The sequence below is a fragment of the Trichechus manatus genome, unplaced genomic scaffold (assembly GCF_000243295.1).
Source record: "Trichechus manatus latirostris isolate Lorelei unplaced genomic scaffold, TriManLat1.0 scaffold00008, whole genome shotgun sequence".
Lineage (NCBI taxonomy): Eukaryota > Metazoa > Chordata > Mammalia > Sirenia > Trichechidae > Trichechus > Trichechus manatus.
In genome coordinates this window covers 1160191-1186886 of record NW_004443944.1, presented here as the reverse complement: position 1 = coordinate 1186886, position 26696 = coordinate 1160191, and the positions used below count along the sequence as shown (strand labels likewise).

At 51.5% G+C, this 26696-nt stretch overlaps 1 protein-coding gene across 1 annotated transcript in view; it reads right to left on the bottom strand.

Moving 5' to 3' along the window:
• The window catches only part of DIDO1 (death inducer-obliterator 1), a 62767-nt gene that overhangs the window by 7927 nt on the left and 28144 nt on the right, over positions 1-26696 (bottom strand). The window contains exons 5-16 of the mRNA XM_023742604.1: positions 26360-26681; positions 22770-22982; positions 21186-21399; positions 10623-11103; positions 10333-10492; positions 8879-8995; positions 8634-8738; positions 8246-8381; positions 7478-8021; positions 6927-7080; positions 6200-6289; positions 4955-5150 (exon numbers count right to left, since the gene is read on the bottom strand). Of these exons, the coding sequence (XP_023598372.1) occupies positions 4955-5150; positions 6200-6289; positions 6927-7080; positions 7478-8021; positions 8246-8381; positions 8634-8738; positions 8879-8995; positions 10333-10492; positions 10623-11103; positions 21186-21399; positions 22770-22982; positions 26360-26681 (2732 nt within the window). The remainder of the gene's footprint in view (positions 1-4954; positions 5151-6199; positions 6290-6926; positions 7081-7477; positions 8022-8245; positions 8382-8633; positions 8739-8878; positions 8996-10332; positions 10493-10622; positions 11104-21185; positions 21400-22769; positions 22983-26359; positions 26682-26696) is intronic.

Here is a 26696-nt window from a genome sequence, read left to right as displayed (position 1 = left end):
CCACCAGACAAGTGAGGTCAAAGCTCCCCGTGAGCTCCTCTACCCGTACTTCCGTGTGGGGGCAGCGTGACGGGGGCCAGGCTTCCCGTGAATGTCCCATGCCCAGCTGGGGGGCTCCCACTCCAGGCTCACCGGTTTTGGTGGCAACCACGCTAGGCGCGTTTGCCCTTGGAGAGTGAATGGGGGTGGAAGAGGCGCCGAGGCCAGCCGTGAGCAGCCTGGCTGCAGTGTGGGACTGTGACCTGCTGAAGGCCCCGTGCCAGGGCCAGACGGGCCAGGCTCAGAGAGGGGTCTCTGGTTTCACAAAAACCTCTTCTTCTCCACCGTGAGAGGGGTGCCTGCTTATCCACCTCCCCTTTGGGGTTGCTGTGGGTTTGCAGATCATAGAGCTGATGAACACAGCATTAGGTGGGTGGGTATCCAAGTGGCAGTGGCACTTAAAACGTGCCACCCCCGACTTCTAGACAAGGACAGCTTATCAGACAAGGGTGTTGGCCCCCAACCCCCCGAAACACAAACCTTCAAAACGTGTCGTGTGTGGTGAGCCGTCTCAGCACCATGCACACGGCCCTGTGTTTCCCTGGCGGTAGAGTCCAGGCTCAGACCCGGTGGTTAGTGGGCCTCGTGTGCAGGAACAGAAAGAGAAGCCCGAGGACAAGGGTGCAGAAAAGACGTGTGTCAGCTCACCGCCTGAGACAAGCCAACACCAGGGCCCGGGCTCAGGTGTGGCAGCGAGATGGGGTGGAGCGGGCAGTGACTGAGCGGACAGACCCGCCCTGGTTCTAAGGACGCTGCCTGGCAGTCCTCTGTGAAGTCTCAGCACACGTATCAAACCTGATACATGGGCATGAGGCTTAGCTTTAGGAAGGGGCCCGTCTGAAAGCCGACTCTTCCTCTCTACCCCCAAAGCTATCAAATGATGCTTGTACCCCGAGTCTACTTGTGTGTTCCACTACTTGTGACTTAAAATGAAAACCCTGATGCTCTGAATCCATCAAACGGGATTTGCACACCTGCTGGAACAGCAACGGTGTGGGAATTAATAAACAACACTGAAGTTTGACTTGGAGAGACCTGGCAAATACAGCAGGAACAGCAGACCTCCCTACTGTACCGAGCACACACACTCACACAGACCCCTCCCGTGTTGGATCCCTCGGCCCCCCACAAAGCCGCTGGCCTCAGTGCTCTCGGGCCAGTTAGGAGAGCTGTCCATCTTCACCAAGGCCCACGGGCCGTCTGCACACTGAGGCAGACTTGGGGCTGGGCGCACAGCAGAGGGTTGTCACGGTGGCTCCTGACACGGAAAGGTGGGTAGAGACTGCTGTCAGAGGACCTGTGGCAGGCGCAGGAGCTACCCACAGCTCACGGGTAAAGAAACATGACCAGTTTCCACAAATCACTTTTATTGATTTTGAAGGAGAAAGAGGAGTACATTCCATTCAATACTATTTTTGACTTTGATTACAATTTCTGTGCAAAGCTATTGATACACACGTGACAGCTAAAGCAAGGCTGACCTGACGGACAGCATTTCAAGGCACAGGACTTTTCAGCTCCTTCAGGATGCAGTTACACATGAATACAAAAACAAGACCCTACGGATCCAGGCACTCGAAGACGTGCTTTCCAGTGTTAAAGACCCTCTCCATAAAGCACCTAACAGAGGACAGCGGTGTCCCCTCACTGGGGAAAAAAGGGTGTACTGCACACCTGTGTCTTCTAAATCTGAAGTTAATTGACAGGCGCCCCAGACTAGAGACCCAGGCCCTAGCAATGCCTTTAGGAATGATCAAGGTCTGGTGTACTCAGTGAAAACCAGCAAGGGCCCCTCAGCTTCCAGTCAACTTCTGTTACACTCACACACAGATCCCGACAGGCCTGGCTTCCACTCTACTAGACTCCTCCTGCCGCGGACAAGGCTCCACAATCTCACGTACCTGTAGAGTGACGGGCCTGTGCGGGAGCAGAGGCCCCCAGCCATCCTCCAAAGACGCTGGCCCAGCACGGCGCGAGGCCGCGGGACAGGACAGGTGGCCTGGCACTTCCTGTGCACGGGCCATGAAGGCAGGCGAGGACCCGCGGCCCCGAGGAGCTGTGTGTGGGAGCCACTCCTCAAGGTCACTGTCACTGAGAGCAGCTGCGGCGCTGAGGATGGGGCCCTGCCCAGTGGCTGGCAGGGGAGCTGCTGCAGGTTAGGGTGCTGGGACAGGCGCGGCTTAGGCGCCCTCACCTGCTTCCTGAGAACAGCAAGGGCTCGGGGCGAGCACATTTTCTGTGGCTGAGACGCCTGTACCTGTGACAGTCTCAACGCCCAGAGGGCGGGGGCAGAGCCTCGGAGGCCTCACTGGGTGTGAGCTTGGGCCAGAAAGTGGGGGTGCTCACACGTGCAGGCTGCTGTGGGGCAGGGGCATCCTGGAGAGGTACGCTACCCTCCTGAAGCCCCCACTGCTGCCCTCGCAAAGGGCTGTGCACAGAACTAACTCCAGAGGGAGGGGCCGCTGCAACGGTGGGCAGACAAGACACACATCCCACAGTAACTGCACACAGACAACCACGCCAGGACACACGTGCACACAAGGGTCTACACCACGCCAAGGCACGCACAGCAGAGCTACGAACACGCGACACGTGAAGATCACCCGGCCTGGGGCCAAGGTTGTTAGCTAATACGGAAGCGTGTCAAATATTGCACGCAAATTAATAACATCAAACATGATATCAGGAACATGAAACAAAAATAAAAAACATCAGGCTAAATTTAACAGGCTTAGATTTAGAAAAAATGCCTTTAAATTAAAAGTATTTAAAAGCATATTGGCAAAATTTCAGTGATTATTACTTTTCTAAAACCTTTTTCATATTTTATAACAAGCCAAATTTGTTCTTTATTGTATAGGGAAAGGTAGAATCTTGGCAAGTCTCCCCTCGGGTATGTGACCACACAGAGCAGGGCGGAGACAGGGGAGCGAGAGGCCCACCGTGCCAGTGGGGCCCAGAGCACCAAGCGGGCAGGTGGCAAGGGCGTCCCCGACTGGCCCGGCCCTTCCCCCGCCAGCAGCCCAAACCACGCCCGGTCAGCTCCTCCTCCCCTTCCCCTGCCCACTGTCGTGGGGTCCACTCACAGTGGATTCCCTGCCTGCCTGGACCAGGCCAGGCTGCCACCGGGCCCTGCTGCATCCCGGGCTGGCAGACACGCCAGGTGTCTTTCAGCCCCTGCCTCCCAGTTCCCGGCTCCCCAGAGAGGACACTTCCACTGCTAAACTGGGGATGGAGCAGGTGAGGTTTGTATCCTGCTTTGTTTTTAAAAAGGGAGGCTCCGTAACTGCTCACCAGCATCACTATGAACACAGAGTGCTCTTTGCCCTTCTGCGGGTGTATGTTCCCAGGGACAGCACACGCACACTCCATCCTACACACAACCATTACACGTGGGACTGACCGGAGCTCTCGGCAGACGGCCAGGTCAGCTTCCTGCTCTTCACCTTCAGGAAAAGAGGACACCGCTTCCTTCCAGCGTTCATCATGGAAGCTGGCCGGCGCTCTTCATTCCTCTGGTCACCAAGAACCTTCCGTGAGGTTCTCTCTGGCCACCCGTGAGGTGGTGTTTCTTTACCCCGAGAGTGTTAGGGACATGTTGAAGCACTTTGCTTTTCAAATTATGGGGCATTAAAATCGTGTAGCATGCCAGCAAATATTTAACCCTGAACTGTTGATGCCAACCAACACCTCTACGGGCACAATTCCAAAAAGGAGGGACCAACCAACCCAACACCACCAGTGTCAGAAGCAAGCTCCAGCTGGGGCCTGGAGGCCAGGATTGTGCGTGAAGGGACTCTGGCCCTACACAGGGACCCCGCACAGGGACCCTGCTCGTTTGTGTGCAGTGAGTGGTGTCCCGCCCTGCCCCCCCGCGGCTACGTGAGCGCGCAGGTCCGAGCTGTGTGCGGCGGTGGGCAGAGCACTCGCCAAGGGCTGTGACGGGAGGAAGGACATTGAGGGGCCAGCGATCTACGCCAGTGCCCGCCTTCAGCACTCAGGGTGTCCGCCACTGCTTCTAGAACAAAGCACTTTAAAGAACATTTAAAATGCATTAGGAATGTCACCTTTTAGGTAATATCTATCCTCGGTGGACTTCATGGCCAAGGAGACACTTTAATCTAGGCAGCTTTTATTAGTTCCCTGACCTAAGTCACAGGAACGTCTACTCAAGGGTTAGCAGAGTGGACAGAGACTCAGCTACTCACCTCTCTCAGACCACGTCCCCAAATCACCTCAACCCTCGACAGACCTGAACTGTTTTTGCAGGTTAATTTATAAGCAATGCTTTAAAAGCAGCACTTTCTAAGAAATGAGCAAATACAATGCAGTTTGCCAAAGACAGAAGAACTTATTACAGTTTGTGTAAAAGAACTACAAACAATTATTTCTAGAAGTACTTATCTAGTTCACTACTATGTTATGTTTGTTTCCTGGAAACCAACGTGCCTGTTGAAGAAGTGAGCCCCGAGGGCAGGAGGCTGCTTCCTGACACTGGCTCTCTCCTGAGCTGGATGGTAAGAATAAAGGTCCCACTCAGAGAGAAGACAGGACCCACCAAGCCTGTAAGCAGGGTTACCTCTCCTTTCCGGCTCATCCTTGGGTTTCTGTGCATCTGAACATCCCACTGACTGGATGCCGGGACAGGCAATTGGAAGTTGTGGATTCTTCCCTCCTCATAAAACTTGCCTACACACTTTACGCTAAAAGGGCGTCTGTCGAGGGCACGGCTCCTACGCCTGCAGCTTTAGTTTTCGGCTAACACCGCTTCACTTGTACTCCCAGCCCGTTCACAGGAAGCAAGTCAGGTCCCACGGCCTGGTCTGCTGTGTGACGAGCTGAGACTCAGTGTCGGGGACGAGGGCCATCTGGTGACCACGTGTGCCTAATTACCACCCAGAAAGTCGGTGCTTACCTGGTCCCTCAAACGGCAAGAGTTTGGATGGGATGGGGTCCTTAGCGCTCAGCGGGATCAGGTAGAGGTCCTTGATGTGCCTGTTGTTGTTAGCGACCACCCCAAAACGGCCGCGGCTGCTGAAATACGAGTACAGGGAGATGTAGGCGACCTCCTCTTCCTCTGTCGCCGGCTGGAAGCGGATCAGACAAAGCTCCTACGAGGAGACACAGGACGGGAGACACACTGACCGCGGCTATTCGAGGGAGGGCCCCTCAAAACGGGTATCTGTCGTGCACACAGGACTGCCGTGCACACAGGACAGGAGACACGCTGACCGCGACTATTCCAGAGGGGGCCCCTCAAAATGCGCATCCGATGTGCACACAGGACAGGAGACACGCTGACTGCGGCTATTCCAGAGGGGGCCCCTCAAAATGGGCATCTGATGTGCACACAGGACTGTTGTGCACACAGGACGGGAGACACGCTGACCACGGCTATTCCAGAGGGGGCCCCTCAAAATGTGCATCTGACGTGCAAAAGCAGGCTGCAATGGAAAACACCAGCAACTCTTGGGCTCCGGTTTCCAAAGTCCCACTGGTCAACACATAAAAGCAGCCACACAGCCAGAGAGAAGGCTCCAGTCTTGATCTCCTCTGAGTTACAATGCCTACCTTGTAGGGTCATGGCCTCTATGAGACAACCCACATAAGGTGTGGGCTGGCCAAATGACCGTGAATGGCCGTGCACACAGCACAGGCCGCTAACCTACAAGGGCTGCGTGCACCCCCTAAACTGGGAGGATTAAAGGAGTCAGAGGGTCCAAACCTTCCTGTGGTGCTGATGACGGACCCTTTCCAAAGCCAACTGCACGCAGACGCACACATGGCAGCTGCAGCCACGGGCGTGCACAGAAAGTGAATCCCACTCAGGACCCCAGGCCCAGGAGGCCGGGCCGGCCCACGGCCAAGCTGCCGCTCTCCACTTCTTCCGTCGCAACAATAAAATACAGCTTATGTATTTCTTAGTACAACCCAGCTATGTAGTAAAATGAAAAATAATAAAACTACTATCACTTCGTCGCTCAACACACTCTCAGATAAGCTATCATGTTCCTGCACTAAACATTTTAACATTTAAACATTCACCTGGAAATATCTAGTAAAGCACAGACTGCCACCGTAAGCGTTCACATGAGAAATGACAGACAGAGATGTGTGTACGTAAAAGCACTGTCGCACAGGTTACACGATGAGCGAGTACCTTGGACACAGAAGATCTGAGTTTGCCAACATAATCCCAGACCGTCTTCGGTGAGATCCTCCCTCCGATGTGAATCGTGTCTGGCAAATCCTGAACAAAAAGCACTTTGAGTCAGTCACTGGGAGAGCACAGCACCTACAGACACACTCACGGAGTGACCTGAGATTCGAGAACACCACAGCTATTGCCAAGAAAATGGTCATGATGGTAATAACTGCTGGCTGATTAACGACTTACTGCCCGTAAGCAGGACTTAGCAGGCTCAAGGTGGTGTAATAATAACCTTCTCGCAAACAGGGTTACGTTTAGAAGCTACTGCCTGACACCTGCGCTACCTTACGTGAATACACGTACGTGGCAATGATTCAGACGCTACCCAGACGTGACGACGGGCTGACCGTCCACGCTAAGGTCATAAACACTACTGCTGTTTTCATGAACTCTGACAGGAGACAGAGCAGCCGTGGGTGGTCACACCCGACTGTGCCGAAGGCTGGGCACGCGCTCAGCTGAACGAGACGGAGGAGAGGGAACCGCTGTCAGAATCGTCAGGATGACCCATGTCCCATGCAGCAGCCTGCTCTGCCCTCGGAGGGACCCAACACCTGGACTCTCGGTGCTTGACTCTGGTGTGTCACCGAACTCTGACGTGAGACGCACGCACACGCACGCAGACGCACGCAGACGCACGCAGACGCACGCACACGCCCACACCCACGGCACTGACCTCACTGAGGTAATCAAAACACCCCGACACAGGATACGCCTTCGTGACGAATTTCGCCACGCTCTGCATGTTGATGAAGCCTTTCCAGATGGTGCCAAGCCGAGACAGGAAGAGCGTTGTGTCTCCTTCGGGGGGGGACTGCGACTCTGAGATGCTGTAAAACAACCCCAGGCAGTTAAGTCAGCCTCCCTTGTTCTGCGCAGCGACAACTCCAAAGGTGCTACCACCTCCCAGGGTTAAGGCGACTGAGCTCCCGCAGGTTCTGGCAGCGGCCCCCTTCCAATGAACTACGGCAGCCACGGGGACACGAACGGCCGTCCGGGCCGAAGGGAAACCAACCCGGCGGGCACCCGAACCCCACGCGCAAAACCGAACTCCCCGCGTTCACATCTCTCTAAAACGATGATCACGCATCCTAAAATCAGGACTTTTAAAATTAAAGAATAAGTCTGCATTTCCAGGTGGATCGCAGAGTTGAGATGTTTAATCACTGATTACTTTTCTTGCTGTTAGTCTCAGAAATGACGAGCTCCTGGCTCGCCCAGCTCTACCTGATGCTCAGTGACAAAGAAACTGACAAGCACCTTGGTTCCGGTGACGAGGACGGCTTGGCCAGGATGGACTTGGGCATCACCACAGAGGTCAGGGCAGGCTTCAGAGCGTCCTGTTTGGTTTCTGCAGTGTGGGCGCTGTCCGGGAGAAGGCTGCTGGTGGGGCGGGCGGCCGTGGAGGCTGGGACTGTGCTCACACCACTTGGCACAGTCCTGGGGTCTCTGCCAGACACTGTGACCGTGGTGACCACAGGGCCCCCACAGGAGGCCGGGAAGGAGGTGAAGTCCTGCAAGGGGGATGGCTCTGGATGGCCGAGTTCTGGAGGGACAGGGGGACAGGTTCTCTCCGCCTCTGGGCGAGGCATGCGCTCCGGCTCGGGCTCAGCAGCGCCCTCGGGTGGACTTTCTGGCATCCCTTCGTCTGCGTGAGGAGCAGGCTCCGAGTGCACGCTGTCGTACCTGGACCTGGCGTCTTCTCTCTTAGCAGAAGTTAACAGCTTTGGTTTTTTCAGCGCTGGCTCATCTTCTGAAGATGGAACCTGACCTGAGGTATATGAGGAAAGATTTCTTGGGATATCTAACACATCTTGCCCATTAACAGACACTCATTTCTCGCAAGAATCAAAAAGCAACGCTACAAAGGTATGGGCTAACTTTTTCAACCCAGAAAACCATCCCAAGAACCCTTCCGCCAAACGTGGGTCCCGTGGTTCGTGATTTGAACAAAATCTGGTCTCACTAGGGTTTCCTTCCCGGAGTCATGCTCACCTGTGCAGATTCGACAGTTGAGATCAAACAGGTGAGCGCGGTGCTGGCTGGTGGTGTCTTTCAGCATACTGCTGAAGACGTCCAGAAGGGGTGCACAGCTCTTTTCAGGTACAGCTCGCACCGATTCTTGCTGTTCCTAAAAGCAAAAGAAGAAAACCACCAAGTGGGTCATTTCTTCTCCAAACCCACCTCCAGATTAACATCACATATTTAAAAAAAAAAATCTCATGTGATTAAGAACCACTGAATACAAGTACTTAACAAAGAACACAATTACATATACCCGTTGTAAGCACAGTATCTCTGCCCAATGATTTCGGTGCCTACGACTATTTGAAATGGGTCAATTTTACTCGGTATGTCTGAGTACTTCAATTCCAACACTTACATCCGAATCCGACACTGGCGGAGAGTCTTCCATGTCGGGGATGGTCTCCTGTTTCACGGCAGTCTTCTTGCTTTCGTTATGCAATTTAGCTCTGGCCTCTATCGCCTAAAATGCGAAAGACAAATGAAACCTTAAACGCCGTTTTCTCGGCGGACAACGTATCACTCAGTGAACAGCCCATGGAGCTGTTTGGAGAAGTCACAGGCCCAGCGCCTTAACAAGGCACGCCTTCCGTTAGCACTCACAGATTTTGCTGGTCTCTCTTTCCACATGGAAAGTTCTTTAGATACGAGTTCTTCTGGCTTCATTCTCACAAGTTTTGCCAAAGAGATTTCTTCACGCAGAACACGATGGAAAAGTCCCTGTGAACAGACACCTCTCAGTCATGCATTTAAAACACCTGCAAATCGGTGCTGAAGGTGCTAGAGGATGTGTACAGAACTACTCTGGATTTTTTCGCAAAAAATGCCCCCACATAAACACGCCACATACTTAACACGCCTATGAAAATAACGTGTGAGGGGTGCACGGCTGGCCAAACATCACACACCTGTAACGTGCACACTACTTGAGTAAAAACACGGTAAGCAGTACAGCCCGAGCCCCATCCTCCAGGGCACCTGAGGAGGACCAGCGCCACCCATAGCAGTTATACGGCAAGCGGGGCCACAAAGGCTAAGGACTGAGACCGTGTGGCTGATTCTAAGGCCCACGCTGCTGCAGTTCCGCTAAAAACTGCCCCCTGGGAAAACCAAGGCCATGAAGATAATGTGGAAGACAAGGCCCACAGGTACAGCGCTAGGCAGACAGGCCAAGCCCGTCTCTGCTGCGGGCTGTCAACCATGGAGAGATGGAAGGAGAGAGCACCAGACACCACTCTCAGACGCAGGCGAGCGGTCAGGAGGGGGTCAGAGACCAAGCCCATGGTCGGCCGGGGCCCCAAGCAGTCGGGAGGGGTGGGGGCAGTCAGAGACCAAGCCCATGGTCAGCCAGGGGCCCGAGCGGTCAGGAAGTGGTCAGAGACCAAGCCCATGGTCGGCCGGGGGCCCAAGCAGTCGGGAGGGGTGGGGGTGGTCAGAGACCAAGCCCATGGTCAGCTGGGGGCCCGAGCAGGCGTTGCCTTTTCCTGGCTGTTGACACCGGACATGCGGTCACCTTCTCACCCCCATGTCTGTCTTGACCCAATGGGACGGCAGCATCTGCCCCCCCGGCTGCCACTGAGGGTTGAGTCCTCACATCCAGTGCTGTGACAGCCCCTGCTGTGCCATCCAAATGGTGAACATGACACTGTTTGCTGTCATCACCGTCATTAGTAAGAAAATACGGCACAAAAGCTTGTGTGAAGTCATCCACCAGGGTGAAGAACCAGAACTTTACTCTGGAGACAGCACGAGCCGACCAAGCGGATGGAACAGAATTTACAGGGGTGTCGAACAGCATCTCCCTGGGCCTGGTGCAACGGACGATGCACTCAAGGACTCAATTCCGAGAGGTAACGTTCTTGGTGCCAGGAGCAGGGGGCATGACAAGGAGCACAGCAGAGGACACACACACTTGCAGCTCTCACTGCAGGGACAGAAATGTTTCCAAATGCTGCACTCGGACGATTCCTGGGAAACTCAGCTAAGAGAGACAGCCAGGCCACGGGCAGGCTTGTTTCTGTGGCAGGAATGCTCCGCTCCGCAGTGCTCACACACACCTGGTTTTTAGGATCCTTGAGGTTGAACATGATGCTGCGGTATTTGCTCTTGTAGCGATTGTCTGTAACTTGAAACAAGCTGAACATCTCCTTCTCGATATGGAGGGCAACTCTGCCCACTTCGTTCTCTGTCATGATCAGGTCGTCACTGTCGCTGACTCTACAGGGCAGAGGGGACTCCATAAACCACTGCACTGCCATCGTGCTGATCTTTACACCCTTGAAATAACCACACTTGAAACAGAAAAATTCCCACGCTAACAGGTAAGAAATCAAGTAAAACAGCCCACCTTTTCCACAAAATCTCTTTTAGAGAGCGCCTGATATTCTGTCGAATCTGCGAATTTGGCTGTGATGGGGCGGGACTCGCAGCCCCGAGCCGTCCCGGTGCTGGGGAGGCCCCGGGAGCAGACGGAGGCCCTGGCTTCCTCAGTGCTCCAGCCACAGCAGCAGGGCCCACAGCTGAGCCAGGCAGCTTCTTGGGGGTGGACGCTGCTGCTGCAGGCGCCAGCCCCGGAGGCTTGGCAGCAGGGGCACTGCCCGCGGGCGCGAACCAGGGCCTCCTGGGTATCGTGCCTTTGAAACCCGAGGGCGACTTCTTAGTGGCCTGCTTGGCTGCTGACATACGAGTGAAAGCAGGCGACTTCTTCAGGGCGAGATTCCCAGACAGGGGAGGCTGCTTGCTGAGCGCAGGACCTGAAGGAGCCGTTTTCTTGGGCACGGTGACAGCGGCCACCCTCTTCTCTCTCGCCCTCTTGTCATCCTTCACGGCTGCAAAGGAACAAGACGCAGGCACTCAGAAACCCCACGCACATGCACTGTCATCTGAGCCTCAAAATTAACCAGCAAAGCTTCTCTGGTGTTAGTGTTCGTGATAATCTCCAAGAGTAAATTCAGGAAAGGAGTGAGAGAAATTCGAGCTGCCAGCAGGGTTATGATAGTGACACGTTGTAACTGCTACACGGGGAAAAAACAACTTTATTACGTTAAATCAAACGTTTTCCTCCGCCCAGCGAACTCTAGTTATATCAAAAGCTCAATTTAAATCATTAGCTAAGTTTTAAAATGGAACATATGTCATGTTATCAAAAAAAAAGCTAAATTTAGAATAGCACTTTCATCATTAAGGATTCAAATACAGTATTTCTGTAAACGTGAGTTTCAAAAGTGTTTTCCAGAAAGGGTAAAAGGAGCACGTTCTCCCTAAATGCACACGCAGAACTCCTCCTGTGGGCCCACGGCCTCGGGCCAGCAGAGCCCCAGCTCGGGGCCAGCCTGGAGCCACAGGGGCGCCTGTTGTTCTTCTGGACAAAAGCCAGCTGGAGATGACATCATTAGTAAAAGTACGGAAACGCTGACAGAAATTCATAAAACGAGGAAAACCAACCATTTTTATACTAAGAATTAGATGCAAAAATCAAGTGGCACTGCTACAGAAAGATTCCTATCTCTGACTCCTGAGCTGCCTTCAACAGAGAACAAGTGAGCACTGAGCACTTCACTCTAAAGGAGGGCTGCAGCCAGGCTAACACAGGAACGAAAACCTTTCCATAATGCCAGCACTGTTTCTTTAAGATAAAAACGACACGCTACAGAACCAGTTACATTATAATCCTACATCAGACCAGCAGAACTCAGGTCTTTGATAACCAGAACACAAAGCAGAAATAGGCAGTCCCGGAGAGCCACAGACCCCAGAGCTGCACAGGGCACAGAGGCCCGAGGGCCAAGGCTATCTATCCACTCCTTGTCTGGGCACAGAGGCATGAAGTAGCAGTCATCAGGTCAGTGGGACTGGAGGTGGGCTCCTGGGGACCCAAGGCTGCAAGCCACCTCGGCGCTGGGCGGCGGCGGTGCCTGCCAGCATATGTCAGAGGGTCGGTGCCCAGTGAGCCAGAAGGCATCTGCAAGCCACCAGGGCAGGTGATCAAGTTACACAGGGATGACCTGAGAGGAGGTCTCCCTTCTGTGTGTGCTTTTCACTCACTGCCCAGGAAGCAGCAGGCCTCCGCAAACTCCTGGCCAGCTAACCCGGGAACCCCTCCGGAGACCCCTGCCATTTTATGCCGGGATGAGACAGACACCCACAAATCACTGCTCCTCCCACTGCTGCTCCTTTAGTTTCCAACAAACCAGGGGAAAGGCATGACACGGGGGGGGGGGGGGACGGACGGGGGGAGGACAGGAGGCCTTTATCTAGACAAAATCTGGCCAGCCCACAAGCCCCTCGAGGTGCCCCAGATGGGGAACAATGCCCTGTAGTCTGGCTCCTTCTCCAGCAGTGGCAAGGGACACGGCTTTTGTCAAATTCACACCGATTGTCACAGACCAGCACTAAAAGCTGGGGCTTCGAGTTCCTTCTATTTTATAAAGTTTCTTAGTTTTACAAAACATGCAACAGCACTACACAGACCCAACCTGACAGCAGAGTCAGTACTTGCGTTTTCTCAGGCATCAACTTTGACTTTGCTGAGGTTTTCTGCCCTTAACAGAATCATTTTAACGGGAATAATTCACTGAAGTATAAACCCCATAAGGTCCTGCCCCTTGCAGAAGACGGCCATCCCAGCTTGGGGGTCAGCGTCTCCAGGTTCCCCAGCTGCCCTGCTGTCACCTGTGCCCAAGGCCACCCCACGCCCGCCTCCCCCTTTGGGAGCACAAAACCAGGGACATGTTAAAAACAAAGACAAAAACCGCTTTTCACTGCCTCGGATACTGTTTCTGCATTTCTTCAGTATTATTTCATCACACCGAGTTAAAGTACCTGACGAGTTACCTACCATTCCTTAGCACTTGGAAATCGTTCTTTAACGAGCCACTCAGGTCTCGGCAGCAAGGTCCACAGCACCTAACGAAGTGCTGTCGCCACCTAAGCTTAAATCACCGAGAAGACACTTTTCGGGGGGGGGGGGGCGGTGCTGAGGGAAGGGGCAGGTGTGGCAGCTTAGGGCCCAGGAGGGACTAAGCGCTACATGACAACACCCACCACACTGATGTGGAGCACAGGCGGAATGAAGCTCCGGTCTGCACAGGTGATGCAGGTGTGGGACTCGGGAGCCTGCTGGGCAGCCAGTTCAGCCACTGCCCTTTACAATCAAATTCGGCTGAGTATTTTAATAGTGCACTTTAACGAACTCTGCAAAGCTGGCCTAATGCGTTTCCAGAGAAAGTAACACCTCCACCGTAACACAGGCATCTGTGTGATGTGACCCGAGAACAGAGCCTTGGCGACTAACGTTTCAGGATACAAACGTGTTTGCTTCAAAAGCGTCAAGACTTTGGGTCTCCAAATCATGAAGTGGTAGAAGGTGTCCAGCTGAGGGTAATGCTCACGGTGGTGCAGTTTCTGCAGGTTCATTCAGGGAAAACCAAAATCAAGAAATTTTCAGGGCATTTCCAACAAGTGATTAAACGAACTGCTCCCAAGAGTGGAAACAGCAAAAGAATGCAGTCTAAGGGGGGAGGGGCTTCAATGTCCCTCACCTCTACCTCAGGGTATATAAACAGTTAGAGAAGAAACACATTATTGGCAAAATGTTCTGAAAGTCGTGGATTCCAGTGGCAAGTGGGGTGTCTCAGAACACGTTAGGCTGTTCTATTTTGAAGGGAAATGTTTAAAACTCGCAGCAAGTTCCATACAGAACTGGCCATACAGATGCTGGTGCATCCTTGTACCCCTGTACGTTGGCTGGACTGAGTGAGCTGCTGCCAGAGTGAGTGACAATGGTGGGATGTCGAAGAGCCAACAAGATAAAAACTCTGAGTTAAAATCTGCAAATTCCTCTAAATTCACTTGTTCTATTGTATACAAATGTGCAGAAAGGCAAGGAGTCACCCTGTAACCAACTGGAAAAAATCCCATCCTGGAAAAGCAGAAGCACCACCCCCAACACCAAATGGAAGGCTGGCTTGGCCTGCTCTGGGGCACGAACGACCCGAGGCGCAGTCAACGTCTCCAGCTGGGCCAGTAGTGGGACTGCACATTAGGCAATGCAGTGACTCATCCCAGAACCTCCCAGTGTGTCCACCCACCATCCTAGACGGAAATGACCCGGGAATGTGTGCCAGGGCTGCCCCATCCTGTTCATAAGTCCCCCTGGAGCAGCCACGGGGTGTCCCTGGGGGAGAAGTGTCACCTGAGCCCCAGGCACAGGCGCTGACCTGAAGGGGCCCAGCTGAGCCCATGGAGCAGCCGTCCAGATTAAATTAGTTTCTGCGAAGTCCGGCCATTTGATTATAATGGAGACAATGCGCAGGTTTAAGCCTCCCACAGAGCTAAGCAAAGCAGGCTGCTGTGCACACAGGCCGGCAGCAAGCTCTAATTGGCTCACTTCCAAATAAGCGTTCACCGAAGTATCTGGTTACAGATGAACACCCGTGGCACCGCGGCACCACAGCACCGCTGGGTGGCGCCAAAGGGCCTGCAGGGAGAAAGGGAGATCTACACTGGAGGAATCCCGGGAGGGGAGTCCTCTGGATAAAACCGGTGCCACTGCCTGCCTGCTCCCAAACCAAACCATGGGCAGAAGTGACAACACGGGGCAAGAGGCGGTTTGGAAAGTCACAACCTGCCCCCGGTCACCTAGATCTTGCTGACCCCTCTCTGCACAGGAACACGAACTGGTGCAAACCACTCAGGGCCACTGCAAATGTCTCATCCCTCCGGGTCTCTCCAAGCTACGCACAAGACATCTTAAAACCCAGAGGAAACTTTCAGTTGATGATGCCTGGGTGGGGGGAAGTTAATTCTTAAGGAGTTTGCAGCAACTCTCTGGAAAACTCAGAATTTCTAAATAGAGCAACGATTGATTGTAAAAGCCCAAACTAAGGAGTCAAATGGAAAGCAAGCTTCTGGTATGGACTGTAGCCCTGGTGGCACAGTGGTTAAGAGCTATGGCTGCTCACCAAGACTGGCAGTTGTAACCATCAGCCGCTCCTTGGAAGCCCTATGGGGCAGTTCTACTCTGACTACAGGGTTGCTGTGAGTCGGAATCGACTAGAGAGCAGTGGGTTTGGCTTTCGTACGGACTAGTGAATCCAAGACATCTTTTTCAAGGAGTGTGCCAAACGGTAATGGCCAAGGCAACCCACAAACGCCAAGCCAGGGTGACTGCACGTCCTTCAGTACAGGAGTCCCCACCAACCAGCCCCGCTTCCGTGCCGCTTACTCAGCACTGTGGCATCTTAGCTTGATATGGTCACTGACCTCCGGCCCCCAGTCCCTGCTGTTTGGACTCCAGCATCAAGTGCTGTTTCTGTAACGTGAACCTGCCAAGCAGGCCTGTGATCCCTGGAGGAACGGGAGGAGACACGTGTCTTTACTGTGACTCAGCTCTCACTATGACACGTGTACAGTGAAGTTTCCCACTCGATTCTGCTTCTTCATGATCAAGACTTTTCCTAGTGTGAAAAATCAAGGGCCAGTAGCAAGACAAAAAGGCTCTGCTCTTGCACCTCTCAAAATATTTAAATACGTCCAAATGAATGATTCTTTTAAAAGTGTAATACACTATGGATTTTTTTTTAATCAGAAAACTTGGATAATTCTCAAACAACACTCAAAGTGGCACTGGTGCTCCTCAGTGCAGATTTTAGTGTTCTACAGAAAGGCCACAGTCCAACTGCCGTAATGTCGAGAGATGTAAATTTGGAACGTTATTTTTTTCCTTACTGATGCCCAATAACTGAGCTACTTACGCCATAATGGCGAGATGCACGTTTAACTCTCCAAAAGAAACGCAGGAAACTCCGCTGTGCACCTGGAGCCAGGCTACCCTTCCTGGGTTTAACAGTCTCATCTACAGTGTTGAAATTAAACCTGATTCATGCTGGGCTGGCATTCATAATCTATGAAGAACTGGTCAAATTATACTTCAGCACGAACCACAGGAGTGAAATGATCAGGCTGCGTGTGGAGACAGGCGTTTCACGACCCACGTCCACAGCTGGAATCTCTGGTCTGGCCCAGAGGTGTTGTCCCACGTGGCTGCCAAACTCGAGGATCATTTAGGGAGCTGCTGCATTTCTGGAATCTTCCAAGCCAGTAACAAGCACTCTCACTACCTTAATAAGGTCACGTTTTAACCAACGTCCTGTTTGCACCTGAATTGTTTACTACTTACCCCAGTGATAGAGGCATGCTAAAATAGCCTATTTGCCCTCCCGTATAACCCTCCCAGTCCCAAAGGGTCATACTCTATAAAAACCCCAAAATGAACTGCAGACACAGTGAAGGAGTATGCAGCTAATTACCTTATTTTCTTCGTGCTGAACTCCTCCAGGCTCGTGGCAAATGGAAGTTGCCCAAACTTCATTGAAATCAATGAAAGTGGCAAAAATTCTTATCAATCTCTTACTTCTGCTTCTCTAATTTTTAGAAGCTAAGAATATAACTATGTGTGTGTTGATGGAAAACAAAAAAAATCAAGAACGTCAAGCTCTCTACAAGTCTGTCTGGGCTTCACTCCCGGGCTGCAGGAACCGGCAGGCTTCCTCAGGGGTGGCCTCTGACGTCACATACACGGACGGACCACCAGACGGGCTTTCCTACGGCATCAGTCTGGGAACATCAGCACGGACCCTGACTGCCAAAAGGCTGTGTCGTTCACCAGAGGGAGGTGAACTCAGCGGGACCAATCCTGCTGGCAGTGTGGGGCCTTCCCCCACCCCACCTCCCCCGGTGGCTAAAGCCCAAGGAGAGGGGAGCAGTTCTGGGATAGACCTGGAGGTCAGCCACGGAGCCGTGCTGAGGTGATTCCATCCTGCACATGGGATGTTATGGAAATGTGACACCTCTCCCTGACTCAATTTTCTGGACAGTAAGCTATTTTTTTAAAAAGTTAAACACTTCAAAGCATCAAAAGAATGCCATTATTGACAATCAAGAAAAGTCTCAACTATTTGGATAACATTAAAAACAGCTGTCAGTCTAAACCCCTCATCGGGATGAAGTTACTGAAGACACACTCAGTTTTGGTTTTTCCTCTAGTTGGGGGCGGAGACTGGCTCAGATGTACAAGATCTGGCACTTGATTTGCCCCAACCTCAGCTTCACTGCCATGGACAAAGCTGGAGGAGATGCCAATGGCTCATGCAACCGTGCAATGTTTTATGCCCCTCCCCCCACTTTACATTTCTGCAGAATATTCCTGGAGCTCAGTCCCCTTTGTCTTTTATTTCAGGGAATCTGTTCATCTTATTGCTTGCAGTAAGGGAATTTGCTTGCAGAAGATTATGCTCAGGCTGCTGGTGGTGTGACATCGGCCCCTCTTCTCTATCCACCTCCATGTTACTCGGACCACATGGGTAGGGGGTAAGATGCACAGCAAGCAACCTGGATTTGGGTTCACAGGCTCTGTAGGGCCTTTCATTTTTATGTCCAAAGCCTGGTGACATGGCCTGCAGAAATCTCACTTTCCAGTCAAAACCTGTGCAGACTCCCAGGGTTCTAAATCACCTCACGAGCCGTGTAAGGAGCCCCAAGTCCCAGGACAAGGATTGTGCCTGTGAATATAAACAAGCATTCCACCTCAAATCCTAATAAACCAGGGACATTTTAGGAAAAATGGCAGCCCTCTTCACGACAAGAATGGGAGGTGAACTCAGTGGAAATGAAGAAACAGGGAAGAATAAAGATCTAAAAACACAAATCATCGTATTGGGGGGATATAAAACACAAATGGTTTCTATGAGCTAAACTAACTGTACAGGACAACCTCAAGCCATTTTTTGAAAACAAACTGGAGTAGCAATTATGAGTATGTTCAATTACATCACCTGGGGACAGCCTGATGCAACTTTAATGGACACTCCTCCTTAAAGGAGCAGCAGGACAAAGCTGCTCTCAGAGAAAGGTCTTTCCCATTATCAACAGGAGAACTCCCCCACATCCGTCTGCTGAGAAGTTGTACCTGTGCCGTCCATGCCCAGGGTCAGCACTAATGACCTGGGAAGGAGAAAGGAAATCCAGGGCACTTCCACGGGCTGCAGTCTCGGCTCCCTGAACTGCTGGGCGTTCTCAGGGCGCACACTGAGTGTGAACCAGCTCACAAGAAAACGGGCCTGAGTGTAGCAGGCCAATGTGGTGAGCTGCCTCGTGGAGCTGCCCCAGCAGCCGCCTCCCACCGCTTCTTCCCCTCCCTGAAAGCCCGCTCCGCAGCCAGCCAGGGAGGCAGACCCAGGCCCCTTGTGGGGACGCAGGGTTCTGACAAGCTGTGTGCAGCCCCCTCTCGCTGCACCTGCTGGAGTCCAGGGGAAAATGGAGAGATGGTTTAGAGAGAGAGGGGGAAGATGGGAACCGCTACTCACCAGCGCTGAACTCAGATCGCTCGCCAACGACCCTAGTCTCCTCCCAGTCATCTTTGGGAAGATGACAGTTCTGGGACAACAAGGATTTATCAGAAGCAACTAGCTCAGAAGTATTCCCCTCATGCATGTGAGGAATTCTGGATAGCTCAGTTTTAATTTAGAGACGTGGAGGGACGTGCTGGGAAGACTAATTATAGTCATTCATCTGTCCCCAATTTTCTGCCACGGAACCTTCAGTGGAGAGCAGATGTGTAGAAGTGCAGGAAAAGGATGGAAAAGGTCAGAGAATAATCGACCAACAGAGAAATGGAAACTCCGCACTGACATCCCCTCTCCTCCCTCCCTTCCCTAGAAAACTGAGTGAGGCAGGAAATGGGCATCCGAGGGGGACTGAGGCCCACCATTCCATCCCACGCTCCCCATCAACTATGGCTCTCCCCACATACATGGTCTCCTAAAACGCCACGCTTGGAGTCTCAGGGACAGCTCCCCAGTTCTGGCCGACAGAGGGAGAGGAGACGGGAGTGCCCTCCGACCACCTGTGCCGTGGTGTGGTCCCAGGGTTGTGTTCCTTTGTTCTGCACGTGCCTGCGGCCAACTGAAAGGACTTCGGCACAGCAGTAACGAGTGCCCAGCCATCCACAGATGGGCCGTGCTTCTTTTTAAAGGAGGCTCCTTATTCTGTAAAGGCGCTATGTTGTAGAGGCGCTATGTTGTAGAGGTGCTATGTAATTTGCTGGGAATTTGAGACTTGTACTTGTTAGCATGAAATGCTGCTCAACCTAAGTGCATGAAGACTCCTGATGGTACAGCAGTTGATTGATGCCGACCTTTAACGCTTCACTCGCTCCTGCAGACCGACACTCGGATCATACTCCAGTGTCGCTCTGCAACTGACTTGGCTCCATTCGGAACTCGTGCCACTGCTTACGTTCTGAAAACCAGCATTTCGGACGGATGTTTCTAACCACGCTACATCTAGAGCCTCCTGTCACCAGAACCCTCCCACAGGTGACTGGTTAAAAGGCTGGCTGGAGAACGCAGCACTCTCCATGGAGTTCAGGGCAACCTCACCCGGTGCTTTTAAAAAAGGCACAAAATGCACGATAGATGGCATAAATAAATACTGAGTGGAAAATACTCTTCATGCAGAATATGGTGGGCTCTACGGATAAAATACTCTTCAGGACAGAATACGACGGGCCCTATGGATAAAATACTCTTCAGGGCAGAATACGACGGGCCCTACGGATGAAATGCTCTTCATGGCAGAATACAACGGGCCCTACGGATAAAATACTCTTCATGACAGAATATGGTGGGCTCTACGGATAAAATACTCTTCAGGACAGAATACGACAGGCCCTACAGATAAAATACTCTTCAGGGAAGAATACGACGGGCCCTATGGATAAAATACTCTTCAGGGCAGAATACGACCGGCCCTACGGATAAAATACTCTTCAGGGCAGAATACGATGGGCCCTACGGATAAAATACTCTTCAGGGCGGAATACGATGGGCCCTACGGAGAAAATACTCTTCAGGGCGGAATACGATGGGCCCTATGGAGAAAATACTCTTCAGGGCGGAATACGATGGGCCCTATGGATAAAATACTCTTCAGGGCGGAATACGATGGGCCCTACAGATCAACATTAGGTTTCTAAGAATGCAGCTCTGAAGCAATAGGCTGAGAAATAAGAACAAACACAAGTGATTCCAGCTGCGTTATCTAACTTGGGGACTAAACCATCTCAAATACCTTCATTTAAAATTGGGGGCAGGATACAGTACTTAAACAGCGTAAACCTGCAAGAGGAGAGTCAGGAAGCCAGCGAGACCTACTGTTATCAGGCCTAGGGTAACTTACCTTTGGCAAAGGACAGAAAGCGCATCGTACTCACTCACCATGGTGGGTGTTGTTAAGCACAGTAAACAGGCCTTCAAAAGTCAGGTGTGTGTAGGTGTACAACGTGAACAGGATGTGAAAAGAATTTCTGCCTGTTCACTCGAAAATAAATGTAACCCCTGAAAATCACGGGTAAACTGAGTACCAGTGGCAGCACCAGTTTGCAGAGCTCCCCACAACATATGAAGAACTGATGCCTGTCTGTGCTGAGGAGATGAGGGGAGACCGCGGGCTGCAGGGCTGCAGCTGCTGTGCGGACAGTGAAGGGGTATGGTGCTAGGCAAAGTAACTAGACATCACAGTTTGTGGACGATAACACAAATACTTACCGGAGCCTGATAATAAAAACAGAGAGATTACAGAAATCAAGCACCAAGGTGAAAAACTGGCAGTGAGGTCTGTACAGTGTTTTGGAAACAGCGTTGAGAAGTGGCGCAGCCTCAGATGCACATGGCCTCAGAGGCATCCTGGACATGAGCATCCGCTTCGATCTCTGGAGGAGCAGCAAGTGTTTACCATCAGACTACTAACACGGCTGCAGCTCCTAACCTCGGACTGCCACGTGGTGGCTACGCGGAGAACGGGAAGGGCCCACGGGAAGGGCCCACGAGGCTAAGCTCTAGGAGATACATACATTTACACAACAGTGACACTGGAAGAGCAGCAGTCTTTTCTGGCTTCACTGCATTGTAATTGTGGTCGCTTGCCCAAGATGGCGTGCTGCTTCCCGGCGTTGTTTCTGTAACAGGCGCGTCGCTCCGAGAAGGTGCCACCACAGTCTTCTTCACAATGTTTTCTTTTTTGTCTGGAGCTGGTCTCTTGTGCATAGAAGAAATTTTAATGCCAGCCTGGATAATCAGTAAAATTGCAATCACTGGGGTGGTCCAAAGTTACACCTTCATGTCACAACAAAGGCCGGGATGCTATCTACCCACCCAACTGTCCCCCCACCCCCCACGCAAGCCATTTACAGGGCCCCTTGCCCACCCGGGCCTGACACACTGTGCTGTGCTCGGGGCTGACCACGCATGCACATCGAGCAGACCCCACATCCAATGGCAGTCAGGATGCCGGCTCTCTGAGTGAGGGGAAGGTCCCCGACACAGCACTCTACTGCTGTCGAGGGACGAGGCTGTCAGGTGCCGGAAGAGCCTCCTGAGCCAGACAGTGGAACAAGACCAAGTGGAAATGGTGTGAGCATGAGCTGTGCACAGCACCTGAGCTATGCTTTTTTTTCCTGGGGGGTGGTGGTAAAATTTGGAAAAAAGACCAGAGCAGAAACAGTGTGAGCACTGAGACACAGGGACCCCGGCAAGAGCTCTCAGCACCTCGCCTCTGTGCGGCAGGACCCTGCTGCTCTTGTTCTGGGATTCAAAATGACAAGCCGTGAAAGACTGCGTCATCTAAAGGCTAGTTGTTGGTGGGGGCCATCGAATTGATTCCAACTCACAGCAACACCCTGTGAGAGACAAACCGCCCCACAGGGTTTCTTATGCTGTAATCTTTATAGAAGCAGATCGCCAGGTCTTTCTCCTGTGGAGCAGCTGGGTGGGTTCAAACCACCAACCTTTTGGTCAGCAGCTGAGCACTTAAGCACTGCACCACCAGGGCTCCTAAGCATTTACAAATAACCCAGGAAGGAGAGACTCCCACAGAGAATGAGGTATGCTTCGTTTGTCATTAAGCTTAACAGGGACTGGGACACCACGTCAGCCCAAACTGAAACTCTGGGACTGGTCTCCAAGTGTAAAGACAAGTCTGTGGTTTTCAAACAGTCCCTGGATCCTTCCCAAACCATGTGTGATATATAAACTAGACAAGTGTGACAGGTAGGTCTAAAAGTGAACCACAGTCTGCACCAGAACGTACTTGCCACCTGCCTGCCACCTGCCCGCCCCCTGTGAAAACACCTTCCACACAAACTACAAGTGGTTAGTGTCTCCCCTTGGCAAGTCCGTCTGGTCCAGCCTTACGCTTCACATGCAGAGCCAGCGCCTGCATCTATGACTTAACCCTCAGCCAAGGGACAGAGCAACAGGAAACAATACATGATGCTTATTTATATCCTGAAAAGAAAACGGGCAGAAAGCGAAAGTAAAGACAATACTATCTGCATTATGTTTATGCTGTTTCCTACCTTCTACAAATAAATAGATCTAAAAGAACAATACTCTTACATATTCTTTGCTTAAACTGTTCGAATGGCTGGTCAACTTACCTGAACGGTACATTTTGGAAGACTGAGCTTTTCTGGTTTCGTCTTGAGCTTTTCTTTAAGTCTTGGTTTTGGTTCTTTACCTGAACTTAGGAATTTCATAGTAGCCGCAGCATGTTTGAGAATGCAGTCACTGCTGCAGTAAACCGAGTCGGGCTGTGCCACGTTACAACAGCCGGGGCCAATGCACTTCGAGGCACCAGGAGCCTCGACAACCTGCAGAATGAAACACGTGACTTCAAACAAGGTACTTGCCAAGCTTAGCAGTTAAAACACTTGCCAAGATCACTGTTCATAGCACTGAGATCCCTCTGCTTTTAACAGTATTCAGAGACACTAACGGTACTTTTAACGTGAGTAAAATTTTATCTCTGTTTACTCAAACGACATAGACCTACTTGCCACGTGTATGACATTCACGAGCTTAACTGTCCCTTATGCCACCTGTGCTGGGCAGAATTCTGAGAACTCCCAACATTCCTGACCCCTGGTGCCTGCCCTGTACAACCCTGCCCTGAATGTGAACAGGGACTGGGCATATGATGCAGTTTCACACCCACTACCCACTGCCCTCAAGTCGATTCCGACTCACAGTGACCCTACAGGACGGAGCAGAACTGCTCCACAGGGTTTCCAAGGAGTGGCTGGTAGATTCAAACTGCCAACCTTTTGGTTAGCAGCCGAACTCTTAACCACTGTGCCAGCAGGGCTCCTCATACCCATTAGGGTCTGCCGTATGTCAAACATGCAGGGATTTATAGATGTCATCGAGGTTTCACAGGAGCCGAATTTGAGCTCACAGAAGAGTCTGACTTAACCAGGTAGAGGGCCTGGGCCTTCAGAAGAAACAAGATGCCCTTACTGCTTTGTTGTGAGCTGCCATGTTGTGAAAGGGCCACATGGCAAGGATCTGAGGGCAAGGTTGCCGGATAAAATACAGGGCACCCAACTAAAATTAATTTCAAATAAACAACAAATAACGTTTTAGTATAAAAGCATGCCATGGAAATTCATGGGGCATCCTTACACCATACAGCCTGGAGTCTGGACGTGGCTCTTTCCGCAGGCCAGCCTCTGTTGAGACCGCAGCCCCAGCCCCACCACCCCTGACTGCAGCCTTGAGACCCTGAGCAGAGGGGCCAGCTGAGCCACGCCTAGATGCTGAGCCACGCCCGGATCCTGACTCACGGGCACTGTGAGATCACAATGCATGTATGTCGCTGTGAGCCATTAGGTCTGTTATACAGCAACACGAAGCTAACACTCTCACAAGCTCTAAACACAGCTGCTTCTTTTCACAATTTACTAACGTACGTTTTGGTGGTCATGGTTAATTACACACGAACATCTACCTTAAAATGTACTTGAGCAAAATCTTATTTCTCAAGTTAAATATTTAAGATAATTGTTTTTCCTCCACAGAATCTATGTTTCACTTACAATAAAATTTAGGCTTAGTCTCAAACATACTGACAATGTTGTTGGTGTTGCTAGGTGCCATCGACTCAGATCTGACTCACAGCAACCCTAGGGACAACGGAAGGAAACACTGCCCGGTCCTGCACCAGCCTCACAATCATTGTTATGCTTGAGCCCACTGTTGCAGCCACTGTGGCAATAATCTCACTGAGGGTCTTCCTCTTTTTCACTGACCAGAGGGATGTCCTTCTCCAGGGACTGGTCCCTCCTGATAACATGTCCAAAATATGTGAGACAAAGTCTTGCCATCCTTGCTTCTAAGGAGCACTCTGGCTGTACTTCTTCCAAGACAGATTTGTTTGTTCTTTTGGCAGTCCATGGTATAGTCAATATTCTTCGCCAACACCACAATTCAAAGGTGTCAATTCTTCTTCAGTCTTCCTTATTCATTGTCCAGTTTTCGCATGCATATGAGGTGACTGAAAACACCATGGCTTAGATCAGACACACCTTAGTCCTCAAGATAGCACCTTTGCTTTTTAACACTTTAAAGACATCTTTTGCAGCAAATCTGCCTAATGCAATGCATCATTTGATTTCCTGACTGCTACTTCCATGGGCATTGATTGTAGATCCAAGTAAAATGAAATCCTTGACAACTTCAATCTTTTCTGTTTATCACGCTGCTGCTTATTGGTCCAGTTGTAGGGATTTCTGTTCTCTTTATGTTGAGGTGTAATCCATACGGAAGGCTGTGGTTTTTGATCTTCATCCGTAAGTGCTTCAAGTGCTCTTCACTTTCATCAAGCAAGTTTGTGCCATCTCTGTATCACAGGTTGTTCGTGAGCCTTCCTCCATTCCTGATGCCCCATTCTTCTTCATACAGTCCAGCTTCTCAGATTATTTGCCCAGCATACAGATCGAATAAGCATGCTGAAAGGATACAACCCTGACACACACCTTTCCTGACTTAAAACCACACAGTATCCCCTTGTTCTGTTCGAACAACTGCCTCTTGGTCTAAGTACAGGTTCCTCACGAGCAAAATTAAGCGTTCTGGAATTCCCATTCTTTGCACATAAAATCAAGGCAACTTTTCCTATTAAATTTCCATTTCCATTAATCTGTCTTCTAATGAGTATGTGGGACACCAACAGCTGTTGCCCGCCTCCTCAGTAACACATTAAATGGCCCAGTCCTCAGAGTACTCAGTGGGCTCTATGTGAACCCAGGGTGGAGACCCCGGATGCTTCTAGGGAACAGCCCCTAAGCCTTCTGCACTCCCAGCAGCTGCCGAGGGACAGGCCACGGGGCAGGCCGGCTCCCCTAACCCAGTAGGCAGGACAACAGGCAAGCCCCAGGTCAGAGGCTGGCCGGGGTCCAGGAAGGCCTGTAGTGAAAACAAGCTGAGTCATGCCCCCTCTGGTGGGAAGCTGACCGGAGAATTACAAGTGCAGGAGGACAGTTTTCTGCAGCAGAAGGTAAAGGTACATGGAAAATACAGCTAAGAATCCTGGCCACGAAGGGGCAGAGAGACCTGTTATGCGGGAGAAAGGCATACACCAAGGCCAGGGAAGCAGAGACAAGCTGAACGTGAGCACGCGCGAAGGTGCACGCCCGCGTGAAGGCACGACCAGCGCAGGGTCATGGGAGCAGCACCAGCCCGAGTGGGCAGGCACACCCTCGCTGAGACAGTTCACCCTCCAGGCACATCCACGCGGGAGCTACCCCCTCCCCCTCACAGGGAGACAGGAGTTATCTCAAGATGTTATTGGGTGGCCCAGAGATGGACAATTACTTTAATAATTTAAAAAATAATTTTGCTAATATGAAAATACATAACTAACGCCAAGCTCAAAATGTCACGAATCTGAATGCTTGAGAAGGGGCTAGTATTTAAAAGAATTAAATATTTAAAAAGCGAGTCCACTTGAAGACAAACGTTCAGTAAGTCACGGCACAGGAGGGGGCAGTGAAAAGCAGGTCGGCAACAGTTCCAGCAGGTGACGTGACACGGAGGCCGCCCGGAAGCCAGGGAGCGGAGGGCAGCTCTGGCGGCACGGCACCGTGGTGAACACACAGCTTGTTCCAGACCAAAGACACCTTCTGGGTCTCAAGTCTGAAATCTGTAAGGTTAACCCCTTAACATTTACCTCTGTGGAGAATATACTCACAGGCTGAAATATCTTGAGCTTTTTCTTTCCGCTTGGATTTGCAGCTTTCTCAATTCTACCCTTTATTCCTTGGTCTTCACTAGATTTTTGTTCTACTATTCCTATGCTGGTAAAATCTGTGCCATCAGCATCTCCGTGTCTACATTTAGGGTCCTGCTGATCTGTGGTTTCTGAATTAGTCTCGTCCTGCACTTGCAGAATGGTGCAGTTTGGGCAGATATAATCTTCCCCATTCCTTTCCAGAAGCCTCCCTCGAGCCTCAGAAATGCCCACACAGTCGCCATGAAACCATTCTTCACATCGGTCACAGCAGATCATAAACCTGAAGTGAAAAAGC